This window comes from Ranitomeya variabilis, chromosome 1, assembly GCF_051348905.1.
Source record: "Ranitomeya variabilis isolate aRanVar5 chromosome 1, aRanVar5.hap1, whole genome shotgun sequence".
In the NCBI taxonomy this organism is placed as follows: Eukaryota; Metazoa; Chordata; class Amphibia; order Anura; family Dendrobatidae; genus Ranitomeya; species Ranitomeya variabilis.
Window position 1 is genome coordinate 1,160,742,790 of NC_135232.1, and position 24,499 is coordinate 1,160,767,288.

Sequence of the window (24,499 nt, forward strand, 5' to 3'; positions counted from 1 at the left end):
CATGTGGGAAATGTTAGTTATTAACTATTCTGTGTGACATAATTGTCTGGTTTAAGGGCATAAAAATGCACAAATTGTAACATTTTACAAAATTTCTTCAAATTTCCGTTTTGGTTTTTTTTTCACAAATAAACACAAGTCATATCGAATAAATGTCACCACCATCATGAAGTCCAATGTGTCACGAGAAAACAGGATCACTGGGATCCGCTGAAGCTCCAGAGCTGTAATAAATGGTCAGAATTGTAACATTTAGCTTGGTCATTAAGGTCAAACTTGGCTCGGTCACTAAGGGGTTAAGCGCCTCTGTTAGACTTGGGTCCCTATGTTGGACAGACCCGACATTTTCTCTGGTCACTCCTATCTCAGGAATGTCGGCCTCAGGAGATGATACTGCCTCATCTAAGTGATATTTCTAAGAATCCCATAGTGTAAGTTCTGCCGGTGTAAATCCCTGTTGCAGAATTTAGGTGCCATTACACTTTTAGATCGGCTGTGCCTGCAGCTGCCTGACACAAGAAGAAGCCATCAGCAGCAGTCACCTCCTCACATCATGGGGGGCCGGGGGAGTAAAGTCTTCACTTTCTAGAATTGAACCATTAGTCTCAAGAAATGGAAAAACCCCAGAAATTCCCGTGACATCATCTGAAGGACTGAGGAAGCTGAGGGTCAGACTCCTCCAGAAACCTCCAGACATGGCTGCACCCACATCGCTCCTCGTCTTCCCTCTCATTATCGGCATCGGTGAGTAATTAGCAATAACTTCAATATTTCATAAATTACTCTAGGTATTGTGCCCTTAACAGGGAGCTGCTATACAGGGGACTGCCTGACTGCAGGGCGGCCGCAGGACTCAGCTCTGTGTACATGAGGCTGCTATACAGGGGACTGCTATACAGGGGACTGCTGTATAAGGAGCTGCTATACAGGGGACTGCTATACAGGGGACTGCTGTATAAGGAGCTGCTATACAGGGGACTTCATGACTGCAGGGCGGCCGCAGGACTCAGCTCTGTGTACATGGGGCTGCTATACAGGGGACGGCTGTATAAGGAGCTGCTATACAGGGGACTGCCTGACTACAGGGCGGCCGCAGGACTCAGCTCTGTGTACATGGTGGGCCATGTCTGGTGACTTTGGTAACGAGGATGCATACCAGCGACTCACTAATCTAATTTATCCCCAGGCAGGAGAAGTGGCCGGGACATCGGATCTGGCTGATCTAATCCTCCGTAACTTGTATCTATGCATTTCGACAGAGTTGGCGTTTATGGTTTCATATGTAAAAAGTTCTGATAAACTTTCACTTCCCCTCCACTGCAGCCGCAGAGTCACATAATAACAGTAGGGGGCGCTCTTCATATCACTCAGCTGCCACTAAACAATACAACTATTCTACATGGGAGAGCGCCCCCTGGTGTCAGAAGGATTCTTCTAGAATTGGCGTCTAAGGCGATGAGTCTCGGCTCCAGTCCTCAAATTCCCCCAACAGATGATGTTTTCAGGCTTTTCTTGATATTACACAAGTTATAGAGTTACCAAGGCTTCAGAAATTGCCTCACGTTATAGAGAGAACTTGTGGGACCTGGAGCAATGTCTGATGCCTCGATAGTCCCATCACCTGAGTAATATGAAGGTTATTGAGGACAGGAGTTGGAAGTTCTGTCCTAAGGAACTTCTCAGAGGGGGCTCCTGGTGACCTCCTGGGACCAGTTGTTGGATTTTAGGACACTTGTGCCTTTTTTTTTAGCTGAGACAAGTCCTTGTGATTACTTCTGAGTTGCTTTAGCTTTGACTTTGATCCATGTTTCTCCAGAATGGTCTACAGATTTCTCCAAGTCTTGTTCTTGCTGACCGTCCTCTTGTTCTGTACTCGCCTCTTCTGAGCATGGTCCTGATATAAGGGCAGTACAAGTTGTTTGCCCGGCAGCTCTAAAAATGGCAACCGTTGACATGCTTTGTGCTGACTGTTCGGCTATCAGGTCCCAGTAGAGCTCCGACTTTCAACCCTGACAGGGATGGGGACCTACACGGGGTCCTGGCTTGAGTCCTTATAGCAATACTGGCTGGTGGTGCAGTCTGGCAGAAAGAATGGTCGGAACTAGGAGGCACAAAATCGTACGGCAGAATAGTCAGTCAATGAGCCGAGGTCAGAATCAGGACGATCCACTGGGAACACAAGAACAAAGCACTCGGGAGTTTACTAAAGATAGTCAAATTATAACTGACAGTAGACAGCAGGGTTTCAGGAACTTAAACGGGACCTGTATCAGCTGTCATGTTCCCTTTAAATAGATTGAAGCCTACCCAGTTGACACGGAAGGGAGCAAACACTGACAGACGATAACTCCAGTGATACCAGTTTGTACAGGCCTAGTAGTCCCAGTGCCATACAAAATATGAATGTGGCTCTGCCCAGCAAAAAAACAGACAGGACGGGCAGGCAGATGTCACAGGACCACTTCTCCGAGGACCTGTGTCTTCCAGCGTCTCCTGAATGGTCATTGCTGATGGCTGGGCCTTACTTTTGTGTCCTCTTGTAATGTTGTTTCTGTGTTTTCCAGTGGGAGATGTTGAGATTGAGACGCTCAGGATCCTTGGAGCCACCGGCTCTTCTGTCCTCCTTCCAGGACTGAAGAGTGAAGTAGAATTCAAAGGAAATATGATCTACGAGCTGAGAAAATTAGGTGGAAATCCCAGCTGGTTGATGATGGACCACGGAGAACCCCATGTACATAAGGTCTATGAAAACCGAGGGCAAGTCTTCCCAGAAAACAAGTCATTCCTGCTCACAAACCTGACTGAGAAAGACAACGGTATCTATGAGCAGAAGCTGAATCAGCGAACACTGCTCCGCGTGATCCTGACTGTGATTGGTGAGTGGTCCTAGTGATAAGGGAACTGGTGAGGAGGCCAGTCCTGTGGGGTTATTACATGATTGTGGGGCAGGAGACAAGAACATCAGATGAGCTCCATTCGGAAATGTGGAGATCTCCAGAAGCCGTGCCCAGCCCTTCAAGGTTTACTATCATCTCACCTCATCAGGGAAGTCCCCAGGTCTCCATCATGTGTCTTCTCATGATATGAACCATTCAGCCCATTGTTACTGGTGGGATCCATTGTGATGATGGTGATGCCAGGATCTTGCACGTATGGGGGTCACTGGACAAAGACTGTTTCACCCACATCCAGATTTACTCCAAGACAAGCAGATGTGGGCATTGCACAGTACCCATCCCATAACAAAACACCCATCCCACCACAGAGTACCCATCCCATAACACATCACCCATCACACAGTACCCACCCAGAAGCACTGTATCCATCCCATAATAGATCACCCATCCCATAACACATCAACCATGCCATAACACATCACATAACACAGTACCCACCTAATAGCACTGTATCATCTGTCTGTGACGACACATTTTATCTTAATTATCCAGGTCTCTATTTTCAGTAATGCTGGAGGCATAGACTGTTATCTTTTATGAAGCTTCTTCTTGTAGGTTGAAATTATATTTGTAAATTGATGAATGGTTGTTATTTATCTCTTATATCAGCTCCTATAGTTTATTGTATAGTTATCTTTGCAAAACAGAGAGGCAGGGTCACTGAGCAATGATGTTTGCTAATACGTTGATTACACATTATACCAGGCCATTCAGTTTGCTGACTAGCATACATTGAAGGATAAACTATTAATAATAGTTAACCTCATCACCCCTTCCCCTTGACCTGTGGATCATGGCTAGAAGAACACCAATAGTGAACTATATAAGTGGCATATGCCTCTATAACAGGTCATCTAGGACATCCAAGACATCCAGAGATTCTTTACAAAACTACAGCCGGGAGCATGCTACAGAATAGCTGCAAGATCATGGCTCCATCATGAAGGAAACAGATTTGACATTCTACAGGATGTCAGCTTAGGGGACCACGGCCCCAGCTGAAAGAATACAGATCTGCTCCATTGACCATCACTGAACACATGGAAACGTTTGGGAAAGCCAGGATTTGGACCCACCGGTCACATGGCTCCATGAAGATGTTTGAAGAATCCAGGTTTTTTCCTTCCAGTCACCTGGCCTTGTATCTAAATGGAATTTCATCTTCCTACTCTTGTCGTTACCTCCTGCAGACCGGTCACCATTCTGGTCGCTCTTCTCGGAACTTGCTCCAGTTTGTTGATGTCTTTTTTTAAAATGTGCCCAGAACTGGACACAGTATTCCAGATGAGGTCTGACCAAAGAGGAGTAGAGGGCAATAATGACTTCACATGATCTAGACTGGTATGTTTCTGTTAATACATCCCACAATTGTATTTGCCTTTTTTGCTGCTGCTGCATCACACTGTTGACTCATGTTCAGTCTGTGATCTATTAGTATACCCGTCTTTTTTACATGTGCTGTTGCTTAGCCCTATTCCTCCCTTTCTGTATATGCGTTTTTCATTATTATTGCCCAGATGTAGTACATTTGCATTTTTCCCTGTTAAAAACCATTCTGTTAGTTGCTGCCCACTGCTCCAGTTACTTATATCTTTTTGACTGCTCTCTCTCTTCTCCAGTATTAGCTATCCCTCATAGCTTTGTGTCATCAGCAAATTTAATCAGTGTACCCTCAATTCCTTCATCTAAATCATTGATAAAGATGTTTAACAATTCGGGGCCCAGGCCAGAGCCCTGTGGTACCCCACTTGAGACATTCTTTAAACTTGATGTGCAGCCATTTACGACCACTCTTTGGGTCGGATCACTAAACCAGTTATGAATCCACCTAACATTTGCCTCGTCCATTCCATACTTAGTCATTTTTTCAATAAAGATGGTGTGAGATACTTTGTCAAATGCTTTGCTGAAGTCAAGATATACTATATCTACAGCATTTCCCTGGTCCACCCAGTCAGTGATTCTGTCATAGAAGGAAATTGTTAGTCTGACATGACTTATTAGTTACAAACCCATGCTGACTCTGGTTAATCACTTCATTGTTATCCAGGTACTTGCATACATGTTGTTTAATAATTTGTTCAAAGATCTTTCCTGGTATAGACGTCAGACTCACCGGCCTATAGTTCCCTGGGTCCACCTTCTTCCTCTTTTTTAAGATAGGAACAACATTTGCTCTTGTCCAGCCTTATGGGACTTCTCCTGTTCTCCAAGAATTTTCAAAGATTATGGAGAGTGGTTCCAAAATTTCTTCTGCTATCTCCTTCAGTACTCTGGGGTGTAATTCATCTGGACCCGGAGACTTGAATTCATTTATGTTAGCGAAGTGTTTCCTCACAATCTCTCTGTTTATAGATATCTTGAATTCTTCTATTACTTAATAGGACAGTTAAAATCAGTTGATATTACATTTTCTTTCTGAGAGAAAACAGATGCAAAATAGGAATTTAAAAGTTTGGCCTTCTTAACATGCTTTCTTACCATTTCATCATTTTCATTCTGTAAAAATCCCATAGCATCTTTGACTTTTCTTTTACTTTTGACATATCCCCAAAATCCTTTTTTATTGCTTTTGACGTCTCTTGCAATCCTTAATTCATTGTCAGCTTTAGATAATCTGATTTGTGCCCTGCAGGTTCTGTAGACAGCATTATATTCTTCTTTAGATATGCCTCCCTCTTTCCATTTGATGAACATTTCTTTCTTCCTTTTTAGCATGTGTTTAAGTTCTGAGTTCATCCATCCTGGTTTCCTTAAATGCTTCCTATTCTTCCCTCTTTTTGGAATTGTTAACGAATGTGCTTTGAGAATCTCATTTTTCAAGATTTCCCATCCTTCCTTGACATTGGATCCCTCCGATTCTCTTTCTGAGTCCCTTAAAATCTGCATTTCTAAAATCTAACCTTAAAGTCTGAGTCTTCACAGGTCTTCCTCCTCTAGTTATCCAAAATTCTAAAATAGCATGGTCGCTACCTCCTAGCGTCCCAGCCACTCCTCAACCATTTCCTCCCTGTTTATAAGGATTAGATCCAAGGTAGCAGATCCCCTTGTTCTCTCCTACCTTTTGGAAGATAAAGTTGTCAGCAAGAGAGGATAAGAATTTGCTTGACCTGTTAGATTTGCCTGAGAGAGATTCCCAGCAAATGTCTGGATAGTTGAAATCTCCCATGACCACTATGTCATATTTTTTGGAGAACTTGTCCATTTGTTGCATAAAGAGTTCATCCATATCTTCAGCTTGCACAGGCAGCCTCGTGTCTCCTGTATGCTCCTGTATCTCTTGTATGCTCTTCTGTCTCCTGTATGCTCCTCTGTAGGCTTCTCTGTCTCCTGTATGCTCCTCTGTAGGCTTCTCTGTCTCCTGTATGCTCCTCTGTCTCCTGTATGCTCCTGTGTCTCCTGTATGCTCCTCTGTCTCCTGTATGCTCCTGTGTCTCCTGTATGCTCCTCTGTCTCCTGTATGCTCCCGTGTCTCCTGTGTGCTCCTCTGTCTCCTGTGTGCTCCTCTGTCTCCTGTGTGCTCCTCTGTATGCTCCTCTGTCTCCTGTATGCTCCTCTGTCTCCTGTATGCTCCTCTGTCTCCTGTGTGCTCCTGTGTCTCCTGTATGCTCCTCTGTCTCCTGTGTGCTCCTCTGTCTCCTGTATGCTCTTCTGTCTCCTGTATGCTCCTGTGTCTCCTGTATGCTCCTGTGTCTCCTGTGTGCTCCTCTGTCTCCTGTGTGCTCCTCTGTCTCCTGTGTGCTCCTCTGTCTCCTGTGTGCTCCTCTGTCTCCTGTGTGCTCCTGTGTCTCCTGTATGCTCCTCTGTCTCCTGTGTGCTCCTCTGTCTCCTGTATGCTCTTCTGTCTCCTGTATGCTCCTGTGTCTCCTGTATGCTCCTCTGTCTCCTGTGTGCTCCTCTGTCTCCTGTATGCTCCTCTGTCTCCTGTATGCTCCTGTGTCTCCTGTGTGCTCCTCTGTCTCCTGTATGCTCCTGTGTCTCCTGTGTGCTCCTCTGTCTCCTGTATGCTCCTCTGTCTCCTGTGTGCTCCTCTGTCTCCTGTGTGCTCCTCTGTCTCCTGTGTGCTCCTCTGTCTCCTGTGTGCTCCTCTGTCTCCTGTGTGCTCCTGTCTCCTGTATGCTCCTCTGTCTCCTGTGTGCTCCTCTGTCTCCTGTGTGCTCCTCTGTCTCCTGTGTGCTCCTCTGTCTCCTGTGTGCTCCTCTGTCTCCTGTATGCTCCTGTGTCTCCTGTATGCTCCTCTGTCTCCTGTATGCTCCTGTATCTCCTGTATGCTCCTCTGTCTCCTGTATGCTCCTCTGTCTCCTGTGTGCTCCTGTGTCTCCTGTATGCTCCTCTGTCTCCTGTGTGCTCCTCTGTCTCCTGTGTGCTCCTCTGTCTCCTGTGTGCTCCTCTGTCTCCTGTGTGCTCCTCTGTCTCCTGTGTGCTCCTCTGTCTCCTGTATGCTCCTCTGTCTCCTGTGTGCTCCTCTGTCTCCTGTATGCTCCTCTGTCTCCTGTGTGCTCCTGTCTCCTGTATGCTCCTCTGTCTCCTGTGTGCTCCTCTGTCTCCTGTATGCTCCTGTGTCTCCTGTATGCTCCTGTGTCTCCTGTGTGCTCCTCTGTCTCCTGTGTGCTCCTCTGTCTCCTGTGTGCTCCTGTGTCTCCTGTATGCTCCTCTGTCTCCTGTATGTTCCTCTGTCTCCTGTGTGCTCCTCTGTCTCCTGTATGCTCCTGTGTCTCCTGTGTGCTCCTGTTTCTGCACCATACACCTTTTATCTCTCGTCTACTCCTGACTGAGATCATTTCTTCTCATATTCTCTCCTTAGATCCCGTGGAGAATCTGGACTTGAGAATCGCAGATACGGACAATGTGACCTGTCGTGTTTCTCTTCTGTGTGATGCGGGGACAAGCGATTCCTCTAATGTAACCTTCCTAAGAAATGCATACGAGATAAAGGAGAACACGTCTAAGATCGAGAATGACCATCTCCTGGTCATTGATGGGACCAACCCCCAACATTGGGGCATCTACAAGTGTAGAGCGAAGAACCTTGTTAGCCAGAAGGACTCCCAGGAGATGGAGCTCATTCCCGAGAGTAATGTCCCTAATCATATTGTTTTATTGTCTTCTGTCCTCATGATCAGATCTGAGCATCTGAAGCCATCAATAGCAATGACAGACCAGGGTCTCCAGGACATGGTCCAGTCTTGGAGACTTCTTAAGTCATTGCCTTGAGTTGTTGGCTCCCGATCTTCCATATTATGTTCTCTACATTGTATCGCCCTTATGATATGTCGTCGTGGGTATAACGCCTGGCTTCCCCGTACATAGATGATCATCCATGACTTGTCTCCTCAGGAATCAGTGGAGGGTACGTGTTCTTCTGCATTGGCTGTATCGGAGGGGTCATCTACATCTGTCACCATCTCTGTCTACTGGTTACCATTTGTAAGTAGCATCACAATGAGCCAGAAGGCTGAGAAGCGACCCTTCATATTGCAGATCTTGGGCCCCTGTGTAGGAAGTGACTGTGATTGATGTGACTACTCCGGGACATCCTAAGGTATTAGGAGGGCAGGATTAGGGCCCGGCGGCAGAATTTGGCAGCACACAATGAGGCTAGACAAGAGATGGGGGACTGGTAGGGTATTGTGGGACCCTATGGAGGGTGGATGGTCCTATATGGGGGCTGCACTAAGAGGTGACCCCGTCTCTGCCTTCTGTAGTCCCTAGGGGGCAGTACCAGCATGTAACTGAGGTGATCCTCCAGGCAGTGAGGTGTATGTGTGTGTATATATATATATATATATATATACTGTATATATATACTGTATATCTACCAGTATAGCCCCAGGCTGACCAGCACATGAGCCGTTATGTCACTGACCCGTCATCTTATGTCGCAGGCCAAAAAGACACTTCTCTATCAAAACTTCTCTTTTCTGCTACGTGTATACTGGGAACCAGTATGGAGTCCAGCGCATCGTCCATCTTCTTACATGGTAGGTACTTTCCTTGCAAAGGCTGAAAATTAACCCCTGACCTGCCGCATGTCTGCTAACACTAGGACATTGGATAGATCTGCTCCCAAGGGGCAGGGCTTATCAAAAATGAGTGCAGCTTATCCAAAGAGGGTGGGGCTTATCTAAAGAGGGGTGTGGCTTACCTAAAGAGGGGGCGTGGCTAATCTAGAGGGTGTTGCTTATCTAAAAGGGTTGGCCTATATAAAGCGGGTGGGGCTTATCTAAAGAGGGTGGGCTTATCTAAAGAGGGGTGTGGCTAATCTAGAGGGTGTTGCTTATCTAAAAGGGTGTGGCCTATATAAAGCGGGTGGGGCTTATCTAAAGAGGGTGTGCTTATCTAAAGAGGGGTTTGACTAATCTAGAGGGTGGGGCTTATCTAAAGAGGGTGTGGCTTATCTAAGGTGGGTGTGAGGTATTTAGCTAAGAGGAGGGAACTTTATCCTCTTTGTCTCCATTATGTACTTAGCAGACAGAACTGGGGCGACATTGGCTCTGGGGTTGTCGCACAAAGATCTTTATGTGACCCTCGTATTTTTTGCAGTGTTATTTAATTCCAGCAATCAGACGATTGTGATAGGGGGGATCATCGTCATCATTGTCATTCTGATGGTTCGAGCTTTATGGTTATTGATGCTTTGTGGTGAGTATATATGGATTGTTCTGTCTGAATTATTCTGGGGGACAATGTTCAGACACTGGCTGCTCTGGGACCAGGGAATGAGGTTGAGGCACTGGTTGCTCTGGGACCAGGGGACGAGGTTCAGGCACTGGTCATTCCGGGACTAGGGGACGAGGTTCAGGCACTGGTCGCTCTGGAACCAGTGAATGAGGTTCAGGCACTGGTCACTCCGGGACTAGGGGGAATGAGGTTCAGGCAATGGTCACTCCGGGACCAGGGGACGAGGTTCAGGCACTGGCTGCTCTGGGACCAGGGGATGAGGTTCAGGCACTGGTCATTCTGGGACTAGGGGGAATGAGGTTCAGGCACTGGTCACTCCGGGATTATGGGGAATGAGGTTCAGGCACTGGTCACTCCGGGACTAGGGGGAATGAGGTTCAGGCACTGGTCACTCTGGGACTAGGGGACGAGGTTCAGGCACTGGTCGCTCTGGAACCAGTGAATGAGGTTCAGGCACTGGTCATTCCGGGACTAGGGGTAATGAGGTTCAGGCACTGGTCACTCCGGGACCAGGGGACGAGGTTCAGGCACTGGTCACTCCGGGACCAGGGGACGAGGTTCAAGCACTGGCTGCTCTGGGACCAGGGGATGAGGTTCAGGCACTGGTCATTCCGGGACTAGGGGGAATGAGGTTCAGGCACTGGTCGCTCTGGAACCAGTGAATGAGGTTCAGGCACTGGTCACTCCGGGACTAGGGGGAATGAGGTTCAGGCAATGGTCACTCCGGGACCAGGGGACGAGGTTCAGGCACTGGCTGCTCTGGGACCAGGGGATGAGGTTCAGGCACTGGTCATTCCGGGACTAGGGGGAATGAGGTTCAGGCACTGGTCACTCCGGGACCAGGGGACGAGGTTCAGGCACTGGTCGCTCTGGAACCAGTGAATGAGGTTCAGGCACTGGTCACTCCGGGACTAGGGGGAATGAGGTTCAGGCAATGGTCACTCCGGGACCAGGGGACGAGGTTCAGGCACTGGCTGCTCTGGGACCAGGGGATGAGGTTCAGGCACTGGTCATTCCGGGACTAGGGGGAATGAGGTTCAGGCACTGGTCACTCCGGGACCAGGGGACGAGGTTCAGGCACTGGCTGCTCTGGGACCAGGGGATGAGGTTCAGGGACTGGTCATTCCGGGACTAGGGGGAATGAGGTTCAGGCACTGGCCGCTCTGGGACCAGGGGACAAGGTTCAGGCACTGGTCATTCCGGGACTAGGGGTAATGAGGTTCAGGCACTGGTCACTCCGGGACCAGGGGACGAGGTTCAGGCACTGGTCACTCCGGGACCAGGGGACGAGGTTCAAGCACTGGCTGCTCTGGGACCAGGGGATGAGGTTCAGGCACTGGTTGCTCTGGGACCAGGGGATGAGGTTCAGGCACTGGTTGCTCTGGGACCAGGGGATGATGTTCAGGCACTGGTCGCTCTGGAACCAGTGAATGAGGTTCAGGCACTGGTCATTCCGGGACTAGGGGGAATGAGGTTCAGGCACTGGTCACTCCGGGACCAGGGGACGAGGTTCAGACACTGGTCACTCCGGGACCAGGGAATGAGGTTCAAGCACTGGCTGCTCTGGGACCAGGGGATGAGGTTCAGGCACTCGTTGCTCTGGGACCAGGGGATGAGGTTCAGGCACTGGTCGCTCTGGAACCAGTGAATGAGGTTCAGGCACTGGCCGCTCTGGGACTAGGGGGAATGAGGTTCAGGCACTGGTCACTCCGGGACTAGGGGGAATGAGGTTCAGGCTCTGGTCACTCCGGGACTAGGGGGAATGAGGTTCAGGCACTGGCCGCTCTGGGACTAGGGGGAATGAGGTTCAGGCTCTGGTCACTCCGGGACTAGGGGGGATGAGGTTCAGGCACTGGTCACTCCGGGACCAGGGGACGAGGTTCAGGCACTGGTCACTCCGGGACTAGGGGGAATGAGGTTCAGGCCCTGGCCGCTCTGGGACTAGGGGGAATGAGGTTCAGGCACTGGTCACTCCGGGACTAGGGGGAATGAGGTTCAGGCACTGGTCACTCCGGGACTAGGGGGAATGAGGTTCAGGCACTGGTCACTCCAGGACTAGGGGGAATGAGGTTCAAGCACTGGTCACTCCGGGACTAGGGGGAATGAGGTTCAGGCCCTGGCCGCTCCGGACAGGGGGAAGAGGTTCAGGCACTGGCCGCTCTGGACAGGGGGAATGAGGTTCAGGCACTGGTCACTCCGGGACCAGGGGACGAGGTTCAGGCACTGGTCACTCCGGGACCAGGGAATGAGGTTCAGGCACTGGCTGCTCTGGGACCAGGGAATGAGGTTCAGGCACTGGTCACTCCGGGACTAGGGGGAATGAGGTTCAGGCACTGGTCACTCCGGGACTAGGGGGAGTGAGGTTCAGGCCCTGGTCACTCCGGGACTAGGGGGAGTGAGGTTCAGGCCCTGGTCACTCCGGGACTAGGGGGAATGAGGTTCAGGCCCTGGCCACTGCAGGACTAGAGGGAATAAGGTTCAGCCCCTGGCCGCTCTGGGACAGGAGGACGAGGTTCAGGCACTGGCCGCTCTGGGACAGGAGGACGAGGTTCAGGCACTGGCCGCTCTGGGACAGGAGGACGAGGTTCAGGCACTGGCCGCTCCGGGACCAGGGGGACGAGGTTCAGGCAATGGCTGAGCCATCTTGCAGGTGTACTGATTATACTAAATGCCTCTCAGCAATGATCTTTAGCATATGCATGCTGCTCCTTTATGAACAGGGGAGCACAAGCACGCTCATACTAGACGCGCCTCCGGAAACTGTGGTTCCCACAACATGAAGCATGAGGGACATGCCTGGAGACCACGGGGCTGGGGCGGTGAATAAGCCGGTGTCCCAGGTTGGAGGAGGAAGGGGACAATCATGTAGGGGCGCCAGCCATAGCTCTACATATAAATACTCCACAATAGCAAAAAGAAATACTCACCGCCACCACCAATCGTATCTACAGGCGACTGGACACCCGTTACAGGTAGCGCATGGCTTCATGGGTGCGGTCCACAGAGCAAGAGGAACAGAACTATTACATTTTATATATTGAATCCAAAAAGTAGGCAGTGTTTATAAAAATATACTAAGATGTTACAAAATGGACAAAACGATATGGTGTATACAATCACATGAGATAAAAAGGAATGACTAAAAAAAAGTACTAAACATACAGTACAGACCAAAAGTTTGGACACACCTTCTCATTTAAAGATTTTTCTGTATTTTCATTACTATGAAAATTGTACATTCACACTGAAGGCATCAAAACTATGGATTAACACATGTGGAATTATATACTTAACAAAAAAGTGTGAAACAACTGGAATTATGTCTTATAGTCTAGGTTCTGCACAGTAGCCACCTTTTGCTTTGATGACTGCTTTGTACACTCTTGGCATTCTCTTGATGAACTTTAAGAGGTAGTCACCGGGAATGGTCTTCCAACAATCTTGAAGGAGTTCCCAGAGATGCTTCGCACTTGTTGGCCCTTTTGCCTTCACTCTGCGGTCCAGCTCACCCCAAACATCTCGATTGGGTTCAGGTCTGGTGACTGTGAAGGCCAGGTCATCTGGCGTAGCACCCCATCACTCTCCTTCTTGGTCAAATAGCCCTTTCACAGGTTGGAGGTGTGTTTTGGGTCATTGTCCTGTTGAAAAATAAATGATGGTCCAACTAAACGCAAACCGGATGGAATAGCATGCCGCTGCAAGATGCTGTGGTAGCCATGCTGGTTCAGTATGCCTTCAATTCTGAATAAATCCCCAACAGTGTCACCAGCAAAGCACCCCCACACCATCACACCTCCTCCTCCATGCTTCACGGTGGGAACCAGGCATGTAGAGTCCATCCGTTCACCTTTTCTGCTTTGCACAAAGACACGGTGGTTGGAACCAAAGATCTCAAATTTGGACTCATCAGACCAAAGCACAGATTTCCACTGGTCTAATGTCCATTCCTTGTGTTCTTTAGCCCAAACAAGTCTCTTCTGCTTGTTGCCTGTCCTTAGCAGTGGTTTCCTAGCAGCTATTTTACCATGAAGGCCTGCTGCACAAAGTCTCCTCTTAACAGTTGTTGTAGAAATGTGTCTGCTGCTAGAACGCTGTGTGGCATTGACCTGGTCTCTAATCTGAGCTGCTGTTAACCTGCGATTTCTGAGGCTGGTGACTCGGATAAACTTATCCTCAGAAGCAGAGGTGACTCTTGGTCTTCCTTTCCTGGGGCGGTCCTCATGTGAGCCAGTTTCTTTGTAGCGCTTGATGGTTTTTGCCACTGCACTTGGGGACACTTTCAAAGTTTTCCCAATTTTTGGAACTGACCTTCATTTCTTAAAGTAATGATTGCCACTCGTTTTTCTTTACTTAGCTGCTTTTTTCATAATACAAATTCTAACAGTCTATTCAGTAGGACTATCAGCTGTGTATCCACCAGACCTCTGCCCAACACAACTGATGGTCCCAACCCCATTTATAAGGCAAGAAATCCCAGTTATTAAACCTGCCAGGGCACACCTGTGAAGTGAAAACCATTCCCGGTGACTACCTCTGGAAGCTCATCAAGAGAATGCCAAGAGTGTGCAAAGCAGTCATCAAAGCAAAAGGTGGCTACTGTGAAGAACCTAGAATATAAGACATAATTTCAGTTGTTTAACACTTTTTTGTTAAGTATATAATTCCACATGTGTTGTTTGATAGTTTCAGTGTGAATTTACAATTTTCAAAGTCATGAAAATACGGAAAAATCTTTAAATGAGAAGGTGTGTCCAAACTTTTGGTCTGTACTGTATGTGTCGCGGAAATGGCGCAGATTGTAGAGGAAGGAAGCATTCATTTTTGGGGGAACAAACAAAACTTTTTATTAACACAAGTCACATCCACATACCTCTCCTCCGGTGACTCATAGCAGGGCTGGTGTTTAGAATATTGTGATCCACAACTTTCAGGACAGGATATCTTCACCCCGGAAGGTCCCAGGCGGGAGATATTAAAGTCATAATTACTATCACGATTTTATCTTTCTATAGAACAGAAACATGGCATGGATGTTGTCATCCATTAATTTGGAAGTGCTGCCGCAACCACCCAGTGATGTAAGACAATGTATAACGTTCGCCACTTTGTCATGAAGCCAGTAATATGCCTCTCATATCTACCATATCTATGCCGTTCATAAAAACCTCAATACTCATACTGGAGCCTAACCAAAAACAGGCTACTTGCCTTTCTGGTCACAGCAAGTGCCAAGGGTATTGGTTATCTCCCCAGCCATAAATCTGTCATCTCACCGAATTCCTCTGTTACATATGCCTGGACTGCGATCCATCAGATAATCCACTTTAATTACCTGTTCACACCAGGGTGGTCCCCTCTTCATAAGGGTCAAGTAGAGATTATAAGAGTGCAAGCCCTGCTTCAAAATTCACAATGATACGTATCAGATGGCTTTATAGATTGTGTAATTATATCTATGACGGTGACTCCTGTACACACTGTCACTGCAGAGGTTCAGGACAATATCCGGCTCCGTACATGGGACGTAGATGAGGGGTCGGGGCTCACAGTCTGCGGAGAATGGAGACACTAGTGTAACCATTGTACAAGACTGCACCTCTGTATTACACTCTGAAAGTCTCCTCTTTTTATAACCCGTCTCTCCATATATCACAGGTCTTCCCCTGCACCCGATGATAATCAGGATTATGGAGGATGCACTATTTGCAGCTGATTTGCTCCTGGTACCAGCAATTTATATACAGTACATATGGTTGTATTTGGCAGGTGAGTGCTCTGTTTACCGAGGGGATACCAGGGTCTGATTGTACATTGTGTCCACATTACATCCCTGGTGGTGGAGTCTCTGATTGTACATTGTATCCACATTACATCCCCGGTGGTGGAGTCTCTGATTGTACATTGTGTCCACATTACATCCCTGGTGGTGGAGTCTCTGATTGCACATTGTGTCCACATTACATCCCCGGTGGTGGAGTCTCTAATTGTACATTGTGTCCACATTACATCCCCGGTGGTGGAGCCTCTGATTGCACATTGTGTCCACATTACATCCCCGGTGGTGGAGTCTCTGATTGTACATTGTGTCCACATTACATCACTGGTGGTGGAGTCTCTGATTGTACATTGTATCCACATTACATCCCCGGTGGTGAAGTCTCTGATTGTACATTGTGTCCACATTACATCCCCGGTGGTGGAGTCTCTGATTGTACATTGTGTCCACATTACATCCCTGGTGGTGGAGTCCCTGATTGTACATTGTATCCACATTATATCCCCGGTGGTGGAGTCTCTAATTGTACATTGTATCCACATTACATCCCCGGTGGTGAAGTCTCTGATTGTACATTGTGTCCACATTACATCCCCGGTGGTGGAGTCTCTGATTGTACATTGTGTCCACATTACATCCCCGGTGGTGGAGTCTCTGATTGTACATTGTTTCCACATTACATCCCTGGTGGTGGAGTCCCTGATTGTACATTGTATCCACATTACATCCCCGGTGGTGGAGTCTCTAATTGTACATTGTGTCCACATTACATCCCCGGTGGTGGAGTCTCTGATTGTACATTGTGTCCACATTACATCCCCGGTGGTGGAGTCTCTGATTGTACATTGTGTCCACATTACATCCCCGGTGGTGGAGTCTCTGATTGTACATTGTATCCACATTACATCCCCGGTGGTGGAGTCTCTGATTGTACATTGTATCCACATTACATCCCCGGTGGTGGAGTCTCTGATTGTACATTGTATCCACATTACATCCCCGGTGGTGGAGTCTCTGATTGTACATTGTATCCACATTACATCCCCGGTGGTGGAGTCTCTGATTGTACATTGTGTCCACATTACATCCCTGGTGGTGGAGTCTCTAATTGTACATTGTATCCACATTACATCCCCGGTGGTGGAGTCTCTGATTGTACATTGTATCCACATTACATCCCCGGTGGTGGAGTCTCTAATTGTACATTGTATCCACATTACATCCCCGGTGGTGGAGTCTCTGATTGTACATTGTGTCCACATTACATCCCTGGTGGTGGAGTCTCTGATTATACATTGTGTCCACATTACATCCCTGGTGGTGGAGTCTCTGATTGTACATTGTGTCCACATTACATCCCTGGTGGTGGAGTCTCTGATTGTACATTGTATCCACATTACATCCCCGGTGGTGGAGTCTCTGATTGTACATTGTGTCCACATTACATCCCTGGTGGTGGAGTCTCTGATTGTACATTGTATCCACATTACATCCCCGGTGGTGGAGTCTCTGATTGTACATTGTGTCCACATTACATCCCCGGTGGTGGAGTCTCTGATTGTACATTGTGTCCACATTACATCCCCAGGGGTGAAGTCTCTGATTGTACATTGTATCCACATTACATCCCCGGTGGTGGAGTCTCTGATTGTACATTGTGTCCACATTACATCCCCGGTGGTGGAGTCTCTGATTGTACATTGTGTCCACATTACATCCCCAGGGGTGAAGTCTCTGATTGTACATTGTATCCACATTACATCCCTGGTGGTGGAGTCTATGATTGTACATTGTGTCCACATTATATTCCTGGTGGTGGAGTCTCTGATTGTACATTGTGTCCACATTACATCCCTAGTGGGTGGTGGAGTCTCTGATTGTACATTGTGTCCACATTACATCCCTGGTGGGTGGTGGAGTCTATGATTGTACATTGTGTCCACATTACATCCCTGGTGGTGGAGGATATGATTGTACATTGTGTCCACATTATATCCCCGGTGGTGGAGGCTCTGATTGTACATTGTGTCCACATTACATCCCCGGTGGTGGAGTCTCTGATTGTACATTGTATCCACATTACATCCCTGGTGGTGGAGTCTATGATTGTACATTGTGTCCACATTATATTCCTGGTGGTGGAGTCTCTGATTGTACATTGTGTCCACATTACATCCCTAGTGGGTGGTGGAGTCTCTGATTGTACATTGTGTCCACATTACATCCCTGGTGGGTGGTGGAGTCTCTGATTGTACATTGTGTCCACATTACATCCCTGGTGGTGGAGGATATGATTGTACATTGTGTCCACATTATATCCCCGGTGGTGGAGGCTCTGATTGTACATTGTGTCCACATTACATCCCCGGTGGTGGAGTCTCTGATTGTACATTGTGTCCACATTACATCCCTGGTGGTGGAGTCTCTGATTGTACATTGTGTCCACATTACATCCCCGGTGGTGGAGTCTCTGATTGTACATTGTGTCCACATTACATCCCCGGTGGTGGAGGCTCTGATTGTACATTGTGTCCACATTACATCCCTGGTGGTGGAGGATATGATTGTACATTGTGTCCACATTACATCCCTGGTGGTGAAGTCTCTGATTGTACATTGTGTCCACATTACATCCCCGGTGGTGGAGGCTCTGATTGTACATTGTGTCCACATTACATCCCTGGTGGTGGAGGATATGATTGTACATTGTGTCCACATTACATCCCTGGTGGTGGAGTCTCTGATTGTACATTGTATCCACATTACATCCCTGGTGGTGGAGGATATGATTGTACATTGTGTCCACATTATATCCCCGGTGGTGGAGGCTCTGATTGTACATTGTGTCCACATTACATCCCCGGTGGTGGAGTCTCTGATTGTACATTGTATCCACATTACATCCCCGGTGGTGGAGTCTCTAATTGTACATTGTATCCACATTACATCCCCGGTGGTGGAGTCTCTGATTGTACATTGTATCCACATTACATCCCCGGTGGTGGAGTCTCTGATTGTACATTGTGTCCACATTACATCCCTGGTGGTGGAGTCTCTAATTGTACATTGTATCCACATTACATCCCCGGTGGTGGAGTCTCTGATTGTACATTGTATCCACATTACATCCCCGGTGGTGGAGTCTCTAATTGTACATTGTATCCACATTACATCCCCGGTGGTGGAGTCTCTGATTGTACATTGTGTCCACATTACATCCCTGGTGGTGGAGTCTCTGATTATACATTGTGTCCACATTACATCCCTGGTGGTGGAGTCTCTGATTGTACATTGTGTCCACATTACATCCCTGGTGGTGGAGTCTCTGATTGTACATTGTATCCACATTACATCCCCGGTGGTGGAGTCTCTGATTGTACATTGTGTCCACATTACATCCCTGGTGGTGGAGTCTCTGATTGTACATTGTGTCCACATTACATCCCCGGTGGTGGAGTCTCTGATTGTACATTGTGTCCACATTACATCCCCAGGGGTGAAGTCTCTGATTGTACATTGTATCCACATTACATCCCCGGTGGTGGAGTCTCTGATTGTACATTGTGTCCACATTACATCCCCGGTGGTGGAGTCTCTGATTGTACATTGTGTCCACATTATATCCCCAGGGGTGAAGTCTCTGATTGTACATTGTATCCACATTACATCCCTGGTGGTGGAGTCTATGATTGTACATTGTGTCCACATTATATTCCTGGTGGTGGAGTCTCTGATTGTACATTGTGTCCACATTACATCCCCGGTGGTGGAGTCTATGATTGTACATTGTGTCCACATTACATCCCTGGTGGGTGGTGGAGTCTCTGATTGTACATTGTGTCCACATTACATCCCTGGTGGTGGAGGATATGATTGTACATTGTGTCCACATTATATCCCCGGTGGTGGAGGCTCTGATTGTACATTGTGTCCACATTACATCCCCGGTGGTGGAGTCTCTGATTGTACATTGTGTCCACATTACATCCCTGGTGGTGGAGTCTCTGATTGTACATTGTGTCCACATTACATCCCCGGTGGTGGAGTCTCTGATTGTACATTGTGTCCACATTACATCCCCGGTGGTGGAGGCTCTGATTGTACATTGTGTCCACATTACATCCCTGGTGGTGGAGGATATGATTGTACATTGTGTCCACATTACATCCCTGGTGGTGGAGTCTCTGATTGTACATTGTGTCCACATTACATCCCCGGTGGTGGAGGCTCTGATTGTACATTGTGTCCACATTACATCCCTGGTGGTGGAGGATATGATTGTACATTGTGTCCACATTACATCCCTGGTGGTGGAGTCTCTGATTGTACATTGTATCCACATTACATCCCTGGTGGTGGAGGATATGATTGTACATTGTGTCCACATTATATCCCCGGTGGTGGAGGCTCTGATTGTACATTGTGTCCACATTACATCCCCGGTGGTGGAGTCTCTGATTGTACATTGTATCCACATTACATCCCCGGTGGTGGAGTCTCTAATTGTACATTGTATCCACATTACATCCCCGGTGGTGGAGTCTCTGATTGTACATTGTATCCACATTACATCCCCGGTGGTGGAGTCTCTGATTGTACATTGTGTCCACATTACATCCCTGGTGGTGGAGTCTCTAATTGTACATTGTATCCACATTACATCCCCGGTGGTGGAGTCTCTGATTGTACATTGTGTCCACATTACATCCCCGGTGGTGGAGTCTCTGATTGTACATTGTGTCCACATTACATCCCCAGGGGTGAAGTCTCTGATTGTACATTGTATCCACATTACATCCCCGGTGGTGGAGTCTCTGATTGTACATTGTGTCCACATTACATCCCCGGTGGTGGAGTCTCTGATTGTACATTGTGTCCACATTACATCCCCAGGGGTGAAGTCTCTGATTGTACATTGTATCCACATTACATCCCTGGTGGTGGAGTCTATGATTGTACATTGTGTCCACATTATATTCCTGGTGGTGGAGTCTCTGATTGTACATTGTGTCCACATTACATCCCTGGTGGGTGGTGGAGTCTCTGATTGTACATTGTGTCCACATTACATCCCCGGTGGTGGAGTCTATGATTGTACATTGTGTCCACATTATATTCCTGGTGGTGGAGTCTCTGATTGTACATTGTGTCCACATTACATCCCTGGTGGGTGGTGGAGTCTCTGATTGTACATTGTGTCCACATTACATCCCTGGTGGTGGAGGATATGATTGTACATTGTGTCCACATTATATCCCCGGTGGTGGAGGCTCTGATGGTACATTGTGTCCACATTACATCCCCGGTGGTGGAGTCTCTGATTGTACATTGTGTCCACATTACATCCGTGGTGGTGGAGTCTCTGATTGTACATTGTGTCCACATTACATCCCCGGTGGTGGAGTCTCTGATTGTACATTGTGTCCACATTACATCCCCGGTGGTGGAGTCTCTGATTGTACATTGTGTCCACATTACATCCCCGGTGGTGGAGGCTCTGATTGTACATTGTGTCCACATTACATCCCTGGTGGTGGAGGATATGATTGTACATTGTGTCCACATTACATCCCTGGTGGTGGAGTCTCTGATTGTACATTGTGTCCACATTACATCCCCGGTGGTGGAGGCTCTGATTGTACATTGTGTCCACATTACATCCCTGGTGGTGGAGGATATGATTGTACATTGTGTCCACATTACATCCCTGGTGGTGGAGTCTCTGATTGTACATTGTATCCACATTATATCCCTGGTGGTGGAGGATATGATTGTACATTGTGTCCACATTATATCCCCGGTGGTGGAGGCTCTGATTGTACATTGTGTCCACATTACATCCCCGGTGGTGGAGTCTCTGATTGTACATTGTGTCCACATTACATCCCTGGTGGTGGAGTCTCTGATTGTACATTGTGTCCACATTATATCCCCGGTGGTGGAGGCTCTGATTGTACATTGTGTCCACATTACATCCCCGGTGGTGGAGTCTCTGATTGTACATTGTGTCCACATTACATCCCTGGTGGTGGAGTCTCTGATTGTACATTGTATCCACATTACATCCCTGGTGGTGGAGGATATGATTGTACATTGTGTCCACATTATATCCCCGGTGGTGGAGGCTCTGATTGTACATTGTGTCCACATTACATCCCCGGTGGTGGAGTCTCTGATTGTACATTGTGTCCACATTACATCCCTGGTGGTGGAGTCTCTGATTGTACTTTGCGTTTCTTGTAGCCTCTGATCTCTGTGGCTTGAGGAATCGGCAGATACTGTGGACGCTCCTGCAGCTTGTGATCGGCTTCGTCATCCTACTTGCTGTGGTCCTGCCCCTGAGGATCCTGTGGGTGAAGTGTGAGTACAGTGGGAGGATCACACATGATGAATAGATGTGTGATGTCTCATCTACAGTGAAGGGCTGGGGTCTACTACAAGTCGTCCATTGCTGTGATTACACATAGGTAGATTAATTTTTAGTTTGCACTGTGGCCCCTGGGTAAATAAGATTCAGTACTTGTGGAGATCACTGGCGGCTTTCATAAATTGTATTTTATCTGTGCCTTGTAGAGTGTGCAGGGTCTGAGACTCGTGATGACATCACACGTAATCACCAGTGATGTCACGCACACCTCTTCAGAGCCGGCCACTCTCACCCCTTTGTATTTTGTCAGAATTTTGACCTCCCTTTTATCTTACTATACATTGTACAAGGATGTGAATATGCCGAGATTTTCTACATGTGTGTACGGAGACGCCAGGGCCTGGTGTTCGGCCACTCGGGGTTAATTGTCTATAAGAAGTGTTATATAATGTGTAAGAAGCTCCCGTCCCGTGTCTTATTACAGGCCGGCCAGGAGCTCCGGACCCCCACAAGGGCTCGTTTGCTCTCGCTCCAGACGAAGACGGAACGGTCGACATCAATGAAGACGAAAGAAAGAATGAAGGACCTGAAAAAGAAACCCAAAGTGGAGCGGATGAGACCCCAACATGAAATAAGAAACCTCTACACTCCTCAACATGGAAATTACAGCACCAAAAAGGAAAAGTGGTGGATGATGGAAATCACCGGGCAGAGACGTCACTGATCTGCAGCTGCTGGGAATGGAAACCAAATGATCAAAACCGCTGGACTTGTCCGGTCCGGAGTCTGAGCCTCGTGCAGAAATCCCGGCACCTCCGGCCTCGATTCCTATCACTGAGGTCAGTAATGGTCGTCTGAGACATTTCTTCAACATCACCAGGGCACACGTGGCTTGTACTACTGTGAGCCGCCTACGTGGCCTAAACATGCTCCCGTGGCCCCAGCATCTCCGGACTTGTCTACATCGGGGACATCAGGGAAATCATTGGTCGGTGATTACACAGGAGCAGCCGGCAGCAGATATTGATTATTCGTACAATCAGCTGCAGAACCGTCCTGATACGATCAATAATAACCTCAGTGATCGCAGCCGAGGCCGGAGGTGCCGGGATTTCTGCACGAGGCTCAGACTCCAGACTGAAGAAAATCCAGATTTTGCAAAAATGTAGTTTCCATTTTTCTATCATGTGCAGATCAGTAAGTTGTCTCCATCCTGTGGTTTCCATCATCCCACCTCTCTTCCTTCCTGGTGATGGGATTTCTTTGTTGAGGCGTGCACGATCCATCGATCCAACTGGTTTTCTATGTGTAGATGGGTGACGGTGGTGGAGTCTCGCCATCATTGTGCAATGTGTGATTCTAGATGCTCCATGGTGACGTGGATGCAGCCAATTATCCTCTGATATCAGCGTTTGTTACTTTATTTATTCTGTCTATATGTCGTCTACCTGTCTGTTACCCTGGGGAGACTGGGCGGGCAGAGGTTATTTAGGGGCTGGGTTCCCTCCTGAACGTTGTCAGTCACAGAGGCCCAGGGTTTGTCCCAGAGGGGCCCAGGGTTTGTCGCAGAGGGGCCCAGGGTTTGTCGCAGAGGGGCCCAGGGTTTGTCGCAGAGGGGCCCAGGGTTTGTCGCAGAGGGGCCCAGGGTTTGTCGCAGAGGGGCCCAGGGTTTGTCGCAGAGGGCCCAGCGTCTGTCGCAGAGGGGCCCAGGGTGTGTCGCAGAGGGGCCCAGGGTGTGTCGCAGAGGGGCCCAGGGTTTGTCGCAGAGGGGCCCAGGGTTTGTCGCAGAGGGGCCCAGGGTTTGTCGCAGAGGGGCCCAGGGTTTGTCGCAGAGGGCCAGTGTCGGTCACAGAGGGCCAGTGTGATGAGCAAGAACAATGTTACGGAGCAGTGGATGGCCATAAAGCAGTGGATTTATCCTCTGTAACTGTGTCCTTCACCAGGTTACAGAGGGCTGATTGCGTCTGTGACTGTCCCGGGCACTGGAGACTGATGGCCATGAGATGTCATTCTATACTGGGCCAATAATGTAAATCTTCCCTGTACATACGTGTCTGGTTTTCTGTCTGTCTTATAACTTGGGGGTAATTATTTGGAGTGTAAGATTCGCCGTGCCTTGTAGGTGATTATAATGTCTATATAATGTAATTCTTTAGTAAAGTTTTGATATTTCCTCTATTATTCTTCATTGCTGACTATTGCTGAACACACAGACTGAATATTGCCTTTATATCAGGGACATCAAACTCAAACACATAGAGGCCACAAATCAAAGCTTGGAGAAAGTCGCAGCCGACCCTGATATTTATTACAAGTCTACAACTGACAACATTTTTCATTATCAAATAGAGCAATGAACTTTTACAGATGGAAACAAACTTAAAGGGGTCGTCCCATGAGGAAAGTACATTTTGATCGATAGATCTTAAAAAGAAATATTGGAATATGTTCTGTAAGAGCAGTAACGAGCACAAGGCCGAATATAAATAAGAACAAAGGATAAAAACCCGGAATAATGCAGATAATAAAGAGTGATGCCAACAAGGAGCAGCTCTCCTCCTGGTGGGAACCCAGAGGTTAGACAATTACACATATTTCCAGCATTATGCTGCAGAACTCCCAACTTATGAGCAACTGGGAAAAAGAGGGGCCACTGGCAGCTCCGTGAGACTGATGCAACTTCTCCTTAGCCACTGTCACGCTGCAGCTCTGCAGGTA

The 24,499-nt window shown here is 47.9% G+C and overlaps 1 protein-coding gene across 1 annotated transcript; it reads left to right on the forward strand.

The window, feature by feature from the left end:
* On the forward strand, nucleotides 1–23,959 carry LOC143793444 (uncharacterized). Its single transcript, XM_077280414.1, has 9 exons — nucleotides 1–744; nucleotides 2,565–2,876; nucleotides 7,762–8,031; nucleotides 8,295–8,384; nucleotides 8,843–8,938; nucleotides 9,501–9,599; nucleotides 15,294–15,404; nucleotides 21,658–21,774; nucleotides 22,266–23,959. The coding sequence occupies exons 1-9, from the start codon at nucleotides 696–698 to the stop codon at nucleotides 22,409–22,411; spliced, it is 1,290 nt and encodes a 429-aa protein (XP_077136529.1). The 5' UTR covers nucleotides 1–695; the 3' UTR covers nucleotides 22,412–23,959.
* The last annotated feature ends 540 nt before the right edge of the window (nucleotides 23,960–24,499 follow it).

What these genes read in the sequence shown, in the direction of transcription:
- LOC143793444 (XM_077280414.1), top strand. Translation starts at nt 696, where the DNA reads ATGGCTGCACCCACATCGCTCCTCGTCTTCCCTCTCATTATCGGCATC. An exon ending in CCCTCTCATTATCGGCATCG is followed by an intron (nt 745 to 2,564) that starts GTGAGTAATTAG and finishes TGTGTTTTCCAG; the next exon opens with TGGGAGATGTTGAGATTGAG. An exon ending in ATCGTCCATCTTCTTACATG is followed by an intron (nt 8,939 to 9,500) that starts GTAGGTACTTTC and finishes TATTTTTTGCAG; the next exon opens with TGTTATTTAATTCCAGCAAT.